The 14,140-nt window shown below is 41.5% G+C and overlaps 1 protein-coding gene across 2 annotated transcripts in view; it reads right to left on the reverse strand.

Annotated features, from left to right (window-relative positions):
- Nucleotides 1–9,780: 9,780 nt before the first annotated feature.
- The window catches only part of SLC12A2 (solute carrier family 12 member 2), a 49,786-nt gene continuing 45,426 nt past the window's right edge, over nucleotides 9,781–14,140 (reverse strand). For both annotated transcript variants that reach the window (XM_083464411.1, XM_083464412.1), the window contains 2 exons: nucleotides 14,057–14,124; nucleotides 9,781–12,514 (listed from right to left, as the gene is read on the reverse strand). In XM_083464411.1, coding sequence (XP_083320537.1) covers nucleotides 12,379–12,514; nucleotides 14,057–14,124 — 204 coding nt within the window. In that variant the 3' untranslated portion in view covers nucleotides 9,781–12,378. The remainder of the gene's footprint in view (nucleotides 12,515–14,056; nucleotides 14,125–14,140) is intronic.

The raw sequence follows: 14,140 nt of genomic DNA on the forward strand, positions 1-14,140 counted from the left end.
CACAATTCTCACCTTTAGTGAGGCTGTGCAGGAAATGTCCCTGGTGCTATGTTATTTAAAAAGCCAATGGTCAATAGTTTTGAATATTGCTTTTGAAGAATTACATTTCTCTTTTGTGTATCTGTATACCGCTGCTGCATCACACCACAGGCCCATTGATTCCAACATCCTATTCTCACAGTGATCAGCCAAACACCATTGGGAAGCCCACAAGCCAGCAGGAGGCAGACCACAAAAGACAGGAGGCTGCGCTTGAGAACATTTGAGTCAACGTGTTACTTCATCATCAGTTCTGCTCTTTCCAGAGGAAAAGAGATCCTTCTGTTCTTTTACAAAGCCGTTCCTACCTAGGCTTCTTTTCCTACCATGACATCATAGAGTACACCCACTGAAATTAATGGACACAATCGGCCAAGTTCCATCAAATTCAATGAGAATACCCTTCAGTACAGTGGTACCTCGGGTTACATATGCTTCGGGTTACAGACTGCTAACCCAGAAATAGTACCCTGGGTTAAGAACTTTGCTTCAGGATGATAACAGAAATCGTGCTCTGGTGGTGTGGCGGCAGCAGGAGGCCCCATTAGTGGTGCTTCAGGTTAAGAACAGTTTCAGGTTAAGAACGGACCTCCAGAACGAATTAAGTACTTAACCCAAGGTACCACTGTACAACTCACTTGGCTACAGTCCCATTTTGTTAGTTTAATTCCCTGTTTCAGCCAATTCTCCTGCCCTTTGCTGGTCATTATTAGGTAGTCAGTCCATGATTCAGCAAGACCTTCTCTCCTGTGCTGAATAGCTTAGAGCAGGGGTCGGCAAACTATGGCCCCTGGGCCAGATCAGGCCTGCCTGGGTCCTAGATGCAGCCCGCCTGGCCATTTAAGATCCCACTGCGAAGCCAAGACTCCCAGCGATGGCGATGGGAGGAAGAGGCCAAGCGGCAAAGGCTCTGCCAATCAAACACCACACCTCGTTTACTTCAGCGGCGTTTGATTAGCAAGAGCCACCGCCACTCGGCCTCTTCCTCCCGCCGCCATTGCAGCCCTGGTGCTCCTGTGGGCCAGAGAGCAGAGCAGAGCAGATCGCTTTGCCTACCCACTTCACGAGAAAAAACAGTGGTGGTGGCGGCGGCAGTGGCAGCCCCTGGGAATGTAAGCTCAGTGCCCTCTTTCTCAAGGCAGGGAGGAAACCCGTTTCGCACCACTGCTGCCAGCCTTTCAGCGAATGAGGCACACGGCAAACTGAGAAGGCGGCTGGGGGTAGGGTGGGGAGGAGGACTACTTGCCCCCCTCACCTCTTCTTCCAGCCCCCCCCCCCCCGGTCTCTGGAGCCACCATCCCTCCTTCGCCTTGGCCGTTCTCTGTATATTGAACTTGCTGCCTTTTTCTCCGTGGAGCAATTGTGGGTCTTTCTGTGTGTGTGTGTGTGTGTGTGTGTGTGTGTTGGGGGGTGGCGGGAGGATGAGCAGTGTGGTAGTGGGTAAGCTTGTCTGTTGAGCCTTCCCCACCCTGCTTTAATGCACACTATTTTATTTTATTTTATTTTATTACGCCTGCCCTTCCCCCGCCCCATTCTTCCCAGTGTGTATAGGAATTCGTTCATTTCCCCCCTCCCCCAATATAGTCCGGCCCCCCACAAGGTCTGAGGGACAGTGGACTGGCCCCCTGCTGAAAACTTTTGCTGACCCCTGCCTTAGAGGCACAATTTTAACTAGGTCCCCAGTGTGGAGGGACGATTTAATCCACCATTACTCAATGCTGCAGTCTCAGTACTGACTGGAGGCTGCCATACTGCAGCTGTTGAAAACAAGCTCACATCTCATCAGATTATCTAACATAAAGTGTAGTTTGGCCCTGAGAATTCAGAAGGGTTTACAGATTGAGGGCATATCTCCCAAACAGATGAATGCACCAGCACCTCTGTAAGCACTGACTCCACCTTCATTGCAAACAAATTACAACAGAAAAGCAGTTTTCCTTCCACACAAAAAATCCACTTAGCCAATATTCACACACAAAAAAACAGTAAAGAGTCTTGTGGCATCTTAAAGCCAAATGAAAACAGCTAACCCCTTGGAAATTGTCACAAAAACAGTTGGTAAAATAAATACCACTTCATGTTTTAAGCAAGTTCTCCTTCCTTAGTCTGCCATCTCCTTTATAACTTAACTAGGGCTCAGCCTAGAAGTAATAATAATAAAAAAACAACCACCTAGACCTGTCACAGAATATGGAAACTATCTCTGAGCAGTCTCTTTGTTATATCAGACAAATTATGGCAAAGTATGGAAAACAATAAACATAGATAGGCGGTGCTGGGGGAAAATGAAACTTTCTATTATGGACCGACTGGCCACAACCAAAATGATATTGTTCCGAAGTTATTATTTTTATTCCAAACCCTACCAGTGTGGATCCCACCAGCCCACATGTCCAATTGGCAAAGAAAAATTAATACATTTGTATTTCAATCAAATAGAACACACATTTTAAAAATCCCTGCTGTATCAGCACCCAACTATTGGAGGATGGGGACTTCCAAACTTAAACATTTATTATAATGCGTATCAACTAAGCAATATGATAGACCTAATGTCTGGTAATGAGGGAATCCAATGGAATAAGCTGGAGAATGTGGAAATAGACAGTATTCTTATGAAAGTAATACCTCTTTTAAAAGATAAACTAAATTTCCTACACAGATTCAAAAACCCATTTACTTACACAACTTTTAAAATTTGGACAATATGGGCAAATCTCTTTGTCCCAGGCACATCACTCATAATGCCAAAACATTTTACCCAATCTTTACAAATAAATATAAAACCTATAAATAACCTACAAATAAATATAAAATCTTTAACATAGAAGGGTGGAAAGAAAAACAATTATACAACCTGAAAGATTTTTACAAAAATGGAACGCCGCTTACCATTAATGAGATACAAACCCAACTGGGAAACATTCAGATACCGTGGCTATTAGCATACCAACTAAGGGGATTTCTAATAAACTCTTAAGATTAAAACTGAAGCCACTAGACAATTAACGTCATACGAAAAAAATAATAGTAGAAGAAAATATAGCAACGAACGGATTAATATCATCCCTATATAAATCAACTATAGAGGCATTATTTCCCTCCCCAGAATAATATAAGAGAATGGTGGGAATCAAATTGGGATTTAGAATCCAGAATGTGGCAGCTAGACTGGTGACTGGGAGTGGCCACCGAGACCACATAACACCGGTCCTGAAAGCCCCACATTGGCTCCCAGTACATTTCCGAGCACAATTCAAAGTGTTGGTGCTGACCTTTAAAACCCTAAATGGCCTCAGCCCAGTACACCTGAAGGAGCATCTCCACCCCCATCGTTCAGCCCAGACACTGAGGTCCAGCTCTGAGGGCCTTCTGACGGTTCTCTCACTGCGAGAAGTGAGGTTACAGGGAACCAGGCGGAGGGCTTTCTCGGTAGTGGCACCTGCCCTGTGAAACGCCCTCCCATCAGTTGTCAAGGAAATAAACAACTATCTGACTTTTAGAAGACATCTGAAGGCAGCCCTGTATCGGGAAGTTTTTCATGTTTGATGTTTTATCGTGTTTTTAATATTCTGTTGGGAGCCGCCTAGAGTGGCTGGGGAAACCCGGCCAGATGGGTGGGGTATAAATAATAATAATAATAAAAATAAGTAGTAGTAGTTGCACTTGAAGACATTTGTGTGTATCAAAGTTTCACAATTTAAATGTTTGTTCACTTCAGCACAGACACAAGGCATGCCAATTCCAATTGTTTTCGTGGCCAGACACCCCTAACCTTGAGGAATGTGCCACAGCTGCACAGCCACTCCATTCGCCTTTCAGTAAGACACCCATTAACCTGGCAACAGACAATAATTATCCCAAACACACCCCAGCTACTGACGAAGAAAACCCCAATGTGGAATTATATAGGATTAGTAATTTTGATGTACAAATAATAGGCTTTGAGCTCTTCTCTCTTCCCATCTTGATTACTGACAGGAAGGACATTGGTTTAGAACACTTCTGGGGAAGGAAAAATGTGCTTTTCAGTTCTTATTTCCTCTTTCCATACTGATCAAAGGAATACTGCACTGCTTTGTTTTCCTTTATGCCCTATTGTTATCGAAGAGATAGAAGAATATATCTCAGTTATTGGGTTTTCATAAGTTTATCCTATGTGATAAACAGTTGCCTGTATCCTTCTTCCAGTGTTTTCTTTTAAGAAAACACTGAAAGAAATATACAGGTAACTGTTAATCACATGCACTTTCAACCAACTAAAAAAAAGCCAGGAAACTCAAACAAATGAAACTAATATTTTTTTATATCCCTGATACCTACATTTAATCACGAGGTTGTTGGGAGGTATAACAGCTACTGAACAAATTAATATTAAGAGAGTCAATACAGCAATGTATCATTCAATTATTTCCTTGGCAGTCAATTTAAGCACACTCATTGCACCGTTGCTTCTAGCAAACAGATCTGCCCGTTTTGTTTCAAAATGTCAAAATGAGTCGAGTTTTTAAAAAGTAAATAAACAAGCCACATTGTGTGCGTGTGTCAACTCTACGTGGCCAGCAAAACTGCTTCCAATTCTCTTGCTGCTCCCAACTTGCAAAGCACAATGAGTCGACACAACTTCAAGAGAAACAATCAACAGGAGCTATGAAGAATTGTGACTTGATCATCTTTTGCGGGGCAGGGGAAAAGAGGTTAGGATATTTTTCGGGGATGGCGAGTTGCGTACATAGGAATAACACGGTACCTTTCAAGCTCCTCCCAGTTATTTTGAGTTTTGCATGAGGAAGCAGAAGGTGAAATGAGGGAAGGAGACAGGAAAGTGGGGGGGGGGGATGCTTCTGAACAGAGACTGGGGCTTTGGAGTTTGCAGTGCCTCCCTTTCTCAGTGCCTACCTCCAAATAAAACAGTTCATGACACCCCACCCCACCTCTGCCTCCTTCAGAGTCCCAGCAAAGCAAATAGGTGCACTACTACTACTACTACTACTACTACTACTACTACTACTATTGCCACTAGATTTCTTTAATAGCCTTTCCCTTCTAGAATATTCTATCCGGCCACAAGGTGGCACTCAATGACCTGCAAATTAATAATGTTTTACTGCTATTCTGTCAAACTCCTGCCTCCATACTACTGTCCGTCTCTGGTTCTGTTTCCTAATGCTGAGGACAGTGTACTGGCGATGCCATTTCTTTGCACCCGTGCCATTCATAATGGTGGGTACAGGGAGAACTACATAAGCAGGAAGGCAGAGGCTAAGAGGAATAAAATTATCACCAGCCTTGTGCCTTTTCTGTTATTTTGGAAAGTACAGGGTTAGGGTTATGCCACATTTCAAATTCAGAGACAACTGAGCTGCTTCTGGCAAAGTTGTTGAGCTTGCAAAATCTTGAAAAGTGAAGATTTTCACCTATCTTTTAGGAAACTTGCCAAAAATCAAACACCTCACGATGAACACCTGCCTGCCTTGTTCTCTTAGAAGGGCAATGGTGCCCACCATTGTGGTACCGGAACTGAGTTCCGGAGAGTTCCGGCGGCAAAAAAAACCCTGCGTACAAGTTGTAGCTGCAGGAAGCAGGCTAACTGCAACAAAGGAATTTCCAAATGAATGCCCTTTTCCTTTCTTATCCCATTGTCAAACAGAGAGTAACAGCCCCACTTTTTATTTTGAGACGAGGGAACCTGGAAGTTGCCACCCTTCTCCATTTTGTTCTTACCTCAAGACCAGGCTTCAAGGATGCCATCCAGTCCTTGCCGCGCTCCGATCCTGCCCCTCGTCAGTGGCGTGGCTTACTCACAAAAAACAACACTGCCACACCTCTCTTCCATTTTGCTTTTACCTGAGGGGGTAAAATCCAGCCTCAGGGCGGCCATTAATCTCTCCTATCCTGCACTTCATAAGCAGGGAGAGTTGCTTGCTCAGGAGAGAGGGACACAGAAGAACTGCCTTTCTCTTCCATTTTCTTTTTCTCTGGGAAAAAACAGGGCCTAAGTACAGTCATTCTGTCCCATTCAAATGGCACACCTTGTGAGGAGAAGAGGAAATTGCTTTTTGTGTGGGAAAGGGAGCCACAGCTGCCTTTCTCTCTCTCCATTGATGCAGTCAGGTTTCAGCTGTGTTCTTTAACCACCTGAGAGACACCAGCTTCTTGGGAGTAAAGCCAATTATTTCAAACAGCTGCTTTCTTTTCACACTGCACTAAGTGCCAGAGGTTCCCCACCACCAAATATCAACCTTCAGCTTGCCAAGAGAACCATCTACACTTTCTTTACCAAACCTACTGGGCCTCAGAATTGCTATTAGGTCATTTCCTAAGAGGAAGGGACCAGCCATCTTTCTCCCATGCAGCTGCTCTGCCTGCAAAGGGAAAAGGTAAACCAGAGCAATTATTACGGTTTGCAAATAGCATCTTGTGGCTTTTTGCTAAGCCGGCATGCCTTACGGGTGGTGTCATCTTTAAAAGCAGCTTTCTTTATTGTAGCTACTGATAAGACAGATCTTATCTACTTAATTGGTGTAGAGACCATTTGATAGATGTTCAACAAACTTCCTGTTTCATCTGAAATATTGTCCTTTTCGCTAACTGTAGTGAAATGAATGGCTATATTCATTTGGCTTGCATTTTAATGCATGCTCCATTACCGAGTTCTAAATGGGGCTTTGTTTTGTGGTCTTTGGTTGTAAACAAAACGAAGTGTGGAGAGGCTTAAAAATGTTATTTAAGTCCCTTGGCAAAGATTCCCATGAAGCCTTAGTTGTCATGCGGTTAAAAGGGCAGGTCCTCTCATGTACTGGTAAATACTTAGAAGGGGATGGGGAACAGAGGCTTGGGAAATTGTTTGGAGAACAATACCGCGCTTACCCACGATATGTATTTGGATTGGTTTTTCTATAAGCAAATAAATAGCAGACCGATTAGATACAGTTATCTAAAGTAGAGAAAGAGGTCCAGTGCCAGTATCCAGAACTGCTCACTGGACAAGAGGAAAAATCCTAAGATTTATATACACACAAATATATACAAAATTGGCTATAGGTGCTGAATCTTTAAAGTGCAATTAAGCCGTTTAATAACATGAAAGATTAGACAGAGGATTAAATCTCTTTATCAGTTATTAACAGCATAGAGAATTTGCCTAGATAAGCACTTGAGAGAATCTGCGTTACCCAATGCAAAAAGCTTTTGGGATATTAAGCAAAACCCCACCACCCATTTCATTCACAGCTTATAAGGTTTATTGCTACCTGAAAATATGGTTATCAGCCTAACTGGATGTTAAAACAATTTATTTCGGGAAATATCAGTAAGAATCCATATGCAGAAATGACACCTGCATTAGGAAGTACCTCTTCAGCTAGTAAATCCTAGGAACAAAGATGTGATGCCTATTTTCTTTTTGTCCTACCTGTGATATTCCTCCAGTTTCATCTGATATTGAGGAGGTGTCCAAATTTTGGAGTCGGGGAGTGTGTTCCTGAATGGGGTTAATTTCTGATTAACTTTACACAACCCAAGATATGGACTAGGCTTATAAATGCCCTTGGCTTATCCAGAATACTACTACTACTACTAATTATAATTATTATAATTATAATAATAATAATAATTATTATTATTATTTAAACTTTTATACCCTTCAACTGAAGATCCCAGGGCGGTTCACAACAGAAAAATACAAAATGGGAGTACAAAATGCCATACTCAATAAAACAAACCAATAACCCAGTTTCCCACAAACACATTTAAAAAGCCATAGAATGTTAATCAGCTGAACACCTGGTTGAAATGTTTTTGCCTGGCATGTAAAAAGATATGTAATAAAGGCGCCAGATGAGCCTCCAATGCCTAAACCCCGTGGAAGCTTCAATGTGGAGTTCCCGTGAAGAGCACTTGACAAACGGGGAGCCAACACAGAAAAGACCCGTTCTCATGTTGCCACCCTCCTCTCGCAGAGGCTGCACAAAAAGGACTCGGATGATGATCACAGGGTCTGGGTCCGTTCATATGGGGAGAGGTGGTCCTTAAGGTATCCTGAGCCATTTTGGGCTTTATAGGTCAAAAACAGCACTTTGAATCAGGCCCAGAAACTGATTTGCAACCACTGCAGTCGGGCAGGATTGGTGCGATATTCTCAAACCATCTTGCTCCGGTGAGCAACCTAGCCACCAAATTCTGCCCCAGCTGAAGTTTCTGGACTGACTTCAGAGGCAGTAATTTAACCTAGAGGTTATCAGGGCATAGGCAACAGAAATGAACTATCTCTGTCCAGATAGGGGTTCAGCTGGGAAATCTGCGCCACTGAGGCCACCTGAGTCTCAAGCCACAGCAAAGGATCCAAAAGTTCTCCTGTTCCTTCAGAGGGAGTAAAACCCCATCAAGATCAGGCAACTTCCCATCCATCCAGTGTAGTGAACCAGGCCTAAACTCTTGATTGAAATGGATCTACAAAATCAGTTTCTTCCAGGAGTGCCTGGTTCAGGTCTGTGACTCAAGAACTTTGCCCAAGGAGCTGGCTGGTAATTACTTAGGCATTCTGAATCCATGGAGAATTTCTTAAGGTGTTGTTTTACCACTGCCTTCTTCAAGCAGGCAGGGTCCAACCACCCGCTCTCACAAGGAGGCATGGCCCAGCCAGCTGTCTCCTCGCTGCTGGTTTTTTAATCAGCCAAGAGGGGCAAGGGTCCAAGGCAAAGCGGTCACCCTGACTGATCCAAGCCCTTTGTCTACATCCTCAAGCCTTACTTACTGAAACTCATCCAATACAACAGGACTACAGTCGTACCTTGTTTTGCAGCCGGGATTCGTTCCAGAGCCCCGGCTGCTAGCCGAAAAATACACAGGGCAAAGAGCCATGTCTGTGCATGCGCAAAGTGGCAAACCCAGAAGTAACCTGTTCCGGTACTTCCAGGTTTGCCGCGGATATTCACCGGAATGGATGCTAGACAAGGCAGACGTTTGTGGAGGTATTACTGTAGATAGTGCTTTGGGCACCCCTTGAGATTAATCTGCTGCAGTAGCCAAGTCAAGATCCCAGTGGATGTAAGTGGTTTTGTCCTCAAATTGCTTTGCAAACAAGTCATAGGGGGCTGCTGTCGGTTCTACCACCTCCTTTGGTCCAGACTGTAGGTAAGGTAAAAGACCCCTGGACGGTTAAGTCCAGTCAAAGGCGCCTATGGGGTTGTGGTGCTCATCTTGCTTTCCAATCAGAGGGAGCCCACGTTTGTGCGCAGGCAGCTTTCCAGGTCATGTGGCCAGCATGACTAAACTGCTTCTGGTGCAACGGGACACCGTGACGGAAGCCAGAGCACATGGAAACGCCATTTACTTTCCTGCTGCAGCAGTACCTATTTATCTACTTGCGCTGGTGTGCTTTCAAACTGCTAGGTCGGCAGGCGCTGGGACAGAGCAATGGGAGCTCACACCATCGCGGGAATTCGAACCGCTGATCTTCCGATTGGCAAGCCCAAGAGGCTCAGTGGTTTTGACCACAGCGCTACCCACATCCCAATGGTCCAGACTGTTGGTCTACCCTGTTATTGGACAGTCAAATGCAACAACTGGATATTCGTTTTAATAGTCGTTTTTGCCATGCTACTTAACCTTTTTTCATCTACAGGTTACAGAAGCACTTTTTAAAACAGTGCATGAAATATCAAAAACTTGTAGTGTTTAGGTCTTCCTGGCATGTTACATGTTACATGTTAGGTGGGGCTCAAATAAAGAGTATTGAAAACCAGAGGAAAGGAATTTATTAATAAAAATAGGCTGATTTAGGCAACCACAGTTAATTCACTCCCATTTATTGCAGTGATCCCTCCCCAATACAGAGTAGTAACTGCAATACTCAAGTTGTTAAAACATTAGAAAACCCATTGTGTGTGACAGTTACAGTACAATATTATCAAAATATGACATGACATTTTCAAACTGTGGAATAGTACCAACCAAGCTCAATCCTTAAATTAAGACCATAGTTCATTTTTAAATAAACAGAAAAGCATATAAAACAAATTATGTAAAAAGGAAAGCCTAATACAAACGTAACAAATAAATAATTGATTTTTTTCAGCTACTTTCTAAACACTTCCTAATTTCATAAAATAAAGTTTCTGCTACAGAAATGGTATTGCTGAGTGTCAATGGAAAACAATTATTTCAAGTCATTACTGATTGGAACTTAAGAAAACATGGCGCCAAAAAGAAAAGATCAATTCATACTAACTAGAAATTGGAATGGCTATGTATCATAAAATTGCCTCTTGCTAACAAGTTGCAATTATGTTTATTGGAGTGTTAGAATAAATTGTACAATTGTTGTCTTGGTGTCTAGTATGGTATGTGTGTGTGAAGTACTGAGAATTCTCATGTATGAAGTAACCTTTATTAATTTACAGACTACATTTTTCTCCCATCCATATATGCATATTTAGATAAATTTGATTTTTTTACACAGCACACAAAGAGACTTTTCATTTGGTTCCTTTTACAGATAACAAGCAATGGTTTTCCTGAATAGCAAAATTTTGAATAAGTGTACCAGTGCACTTTTTCACGATAGCAGCACTAAGTTCATGCCCTACTGTCTGTACATAAACAATGGAAATAAAAGTTCAGATTAAATGAATAATTTTATGCCCCTCGTCACACCAATAAGCACTGCAAACTTGTAATTATCAATGCTATTACACATTGGGAATGCTTTTTAGGGGAAAAAAATCCTGTTCTTATTATAAGACTTCAATTTTTCTTTGAAAACTAGGTACTGGCATTGATTTACTCTACCTGGCTGCCAACTTGTATTGCACTTCTGAAAAGGGGAGAACACAAACAACATTGGTAAGACAATGAGAGTCGTAATTTACTAGAATACTAATCACTATCTGCAAGAATCACCTTGTCTCAGTAACTGGGACTACCAAAATAAATTTGTTGATTTATTCTGATCTTACACAGTAAAAAATATTGTGTATTCATATTCTCTATGTTCAATATCCAAATTACAGGTGTTCATTCTAGCCCATATTACCTCGTATTAATGCCAAGAGACTGGGAAAGGGTTTGAGGCAACTCTTAACAGATAATAGGCATAAGCACTATTACAAACTAGTGAATAAAACCTCAAGTGATTCTTCAGTAAGCAATTCATCGAGTAAAAAAATATAAAGCAGTCAAACCACACACACACACAAATTGAGGGCACACAAATTGGCAGTTCTTGAATACACAAGGTCATCACGTACAAATTAAAACATAAGGTCAAGAGGATCAAACCTGAGTATTTAACAAGACTAAACATAGATTCCGACAACTGAATAAATTGCCCTTGGGACACCTCTAATAAAATGTGGTCCATTTAAGCAGGTGAACAAACTGTTAACTTTATTTAGATGGTCCTTGAAAGATTGAAGTATCCTGTTAGGTGGCATATCATAAACGCGCCTGACATTTACATCATCATGTAACATAACTGCAGCTTCACAGTGGAGCTACAGAGTGAGGACTGGTCCACTAACCTTCAGCCAAAGTAGCCCAGTAGAATATATATATATATATATATATATATATATATATATATATATATATATATATATATATGATGAAATCTAAGAGGACCCTCTGTCAAAACACTTTAGCTTTATTCAGTGGTACAAATTGAAAAGTACAAAGTCCTAGATATCAACGTAACAAATTTGGTGTTTTTTTTTTAATTACAGCCAACTTGCTCCACTTTTTAGCTTTGTCTCAGATCCAACAGAGATCTTTAAAAACAAAACACACCATTCCAAACAATAGGAAACATACAACAATAAAACTAATACCTCTATGGAAGACCAGAACGCAGCATTTTTATTAAAATGGAAGTCTAAACTAAAAGAAGTTTGATCTAAAGTTTTAGCCAATGGCAGACTGACATTCTTTATAAATTTACAAAATAGAGTATATGGATGAAATTTGGTTAACTTCAGAAGGCACCTCAAGGCTAAAAGGCTTTTATAAATCTATAATCCTTTCGCTGATCAAAAATAAACACTTTTATTGCTGCCGCTCAAGTAGCAAAGAAAAACCTGTTTATTCATTCTTCAGTCCAGCAAGAAATCTTCCCCCATTAAGCAAGATTAAATTACAGAAGAATTAGAAGAAAACTGAAGCTTTCACAACTTTAGGAGTATAGTGACTTTCCTTGTGTGCTTTCAAGTCAGTGGAACAGTGAAAAAGAGTAGTCACTTTTTGCCTGTGTGTGATGTTAATATTTTAATCAAACATCTCAGTCTCTCCCACTTTAGGCACTGAAGTACCATTTCTTCACAGCTACATGCTGCGCAGTAGTGCTTAGGAATAGAAGGTAAGAACACTCTGATGATTCCCACGGACAAGGAGAATTGGTGGCAGGTCCTTTGAAAGAGCTTCGATCCACGCCATGTATAGTGCACTTGATACTGCACTTTTTCGTGCTACTGGCAAACTCCTATAACCAAAAGAGGAATAAACTGGGCATTTTGTCAGGTTAACAGCACAACCAGATCAGTTAATGCAAAATGTCTCAAAATTACTGAGACTGACAGCCAGCATTTATATTTTATTCCAGAAGATAATTTTAAAACGATCTAAAAAAATTCCTTCCAGTAGCACCTTAAAGACCAACTAAGTTAGTTCTTGGTATGAGCTTTCGTGTGCATGCACACTTCTTCAGATACACAGTTGGACTTAGTTGGTCTTTAAGGTGCTACTGGAAGGAATTTTTTTATTTTGACTATGGCAGACCAACACGGCTACCTATCTGTAATTAAAACGATCTGTTACCCAAAAGATTTTTGCTGCTAAATAATGCTTATTAGAAGCAGAAGTAGCATTAACAGACAATACTCGTTTGGAGAATTATCTTCCAAATTTGTCAGATATGCTACTTTGCTACCATTGAAGGCAAGGCTATAATCTTGGATGGAGTTATCTGAGAGTAAGACACATGCGTACAGACAAACATACACAGAATTAGATTTTCATTATTTGAAGAATTCTATCCCACCATTCAGTGCTACTAACCCCAAGGTAGGTTACGAGCAAATCCTAAATACAATAACCCTCAAAAACTACCACTATTCTATTATCTGCCACTGTAGCTGAAGCAATATGCTATCTCTTTCTAATGCTTGTTTCCCTCTCCCTCTTTCCAGCCTACTATGTCTCCAGAAATATATTCCAGAGATTTGGGCACCTTCTGGAACAGTGTAGATCAGGCATGGCGAAACTTGGCCCGCCAGATGTTTTGGGACTACAATTCCCATCATCCCTGACCACTGGTCCTGTTAGCTAGGGATGATGGGAGTTGTAGTCTCAAAACATCTGGTTTGGCCATGCCTGGTATAGATGGTGACCCTGTAAACTGCAGGGGAAAAGGAAATAAAAACATCTAGGTTTGCAGAACAGGAGTTTCTGCTCAATCCAACATTATGCTCTCAAACACAATGGGTGATATCCAACTAAGTCATACTCAATCCACTACTGATGAGTCCATCAGTTTCAACGGGTCTGCTCTAAGGTTAACAATGGTTATCACTGGCTACATCGGCATGGCTGCCACTTATTTCTGCTGCACCAACGACCCTTTAACTCCAATGTTAGAGGCATTCATAAATGTTTTCAAGCATCTCTTGTTTATCTACCATGTAACTACTTTTTAGAGGGAAACCTAGAAATTCAGGGTCTTCATATGTACGTTTATTAAGAGAACTTTGTGATGTCTAACTTATCATGATTGCAGCAGAATTACTGTCACGGGGACATTTTTGTGAAAACCTAGCTAGGTATTTGCCTCACAGAAAGTCTGTTGCTATGTTCTAATCAGGCAGCGCAACCACTGCATCATAGCTTGGAGAACTGTCCCGTTTGTGAAATTCCATTCTGCGCAATCCTCAAGCCAACCCAATTATCTTTCCATAGGCACCAAAATTATTAAAACCTTTCCCAAATAGTGGTGTTGATGCCAAGAACCACAGAAAGCAGTACTTACATAACAATTAGATTAGCTGTGCTTGAATGTTCTTTCAGTAATTCGTTTAACCTAATCTGGCGTTGGCTCTGCAATTAAAATGAG

The sequence above is a fragment of the Podarcis liolepis genome (assembly GCF_965112155.1).
Source record: "Podarcis liolepis genome assembly, chromosome: 11".
Classification (NCBI taxonomy): domain Eukaryota; kingdom Metazoa; phylum Chordata; class Lepidosauria; order Squamata; family Lacertidae; genus Podarcis; species Podarcis liolepis.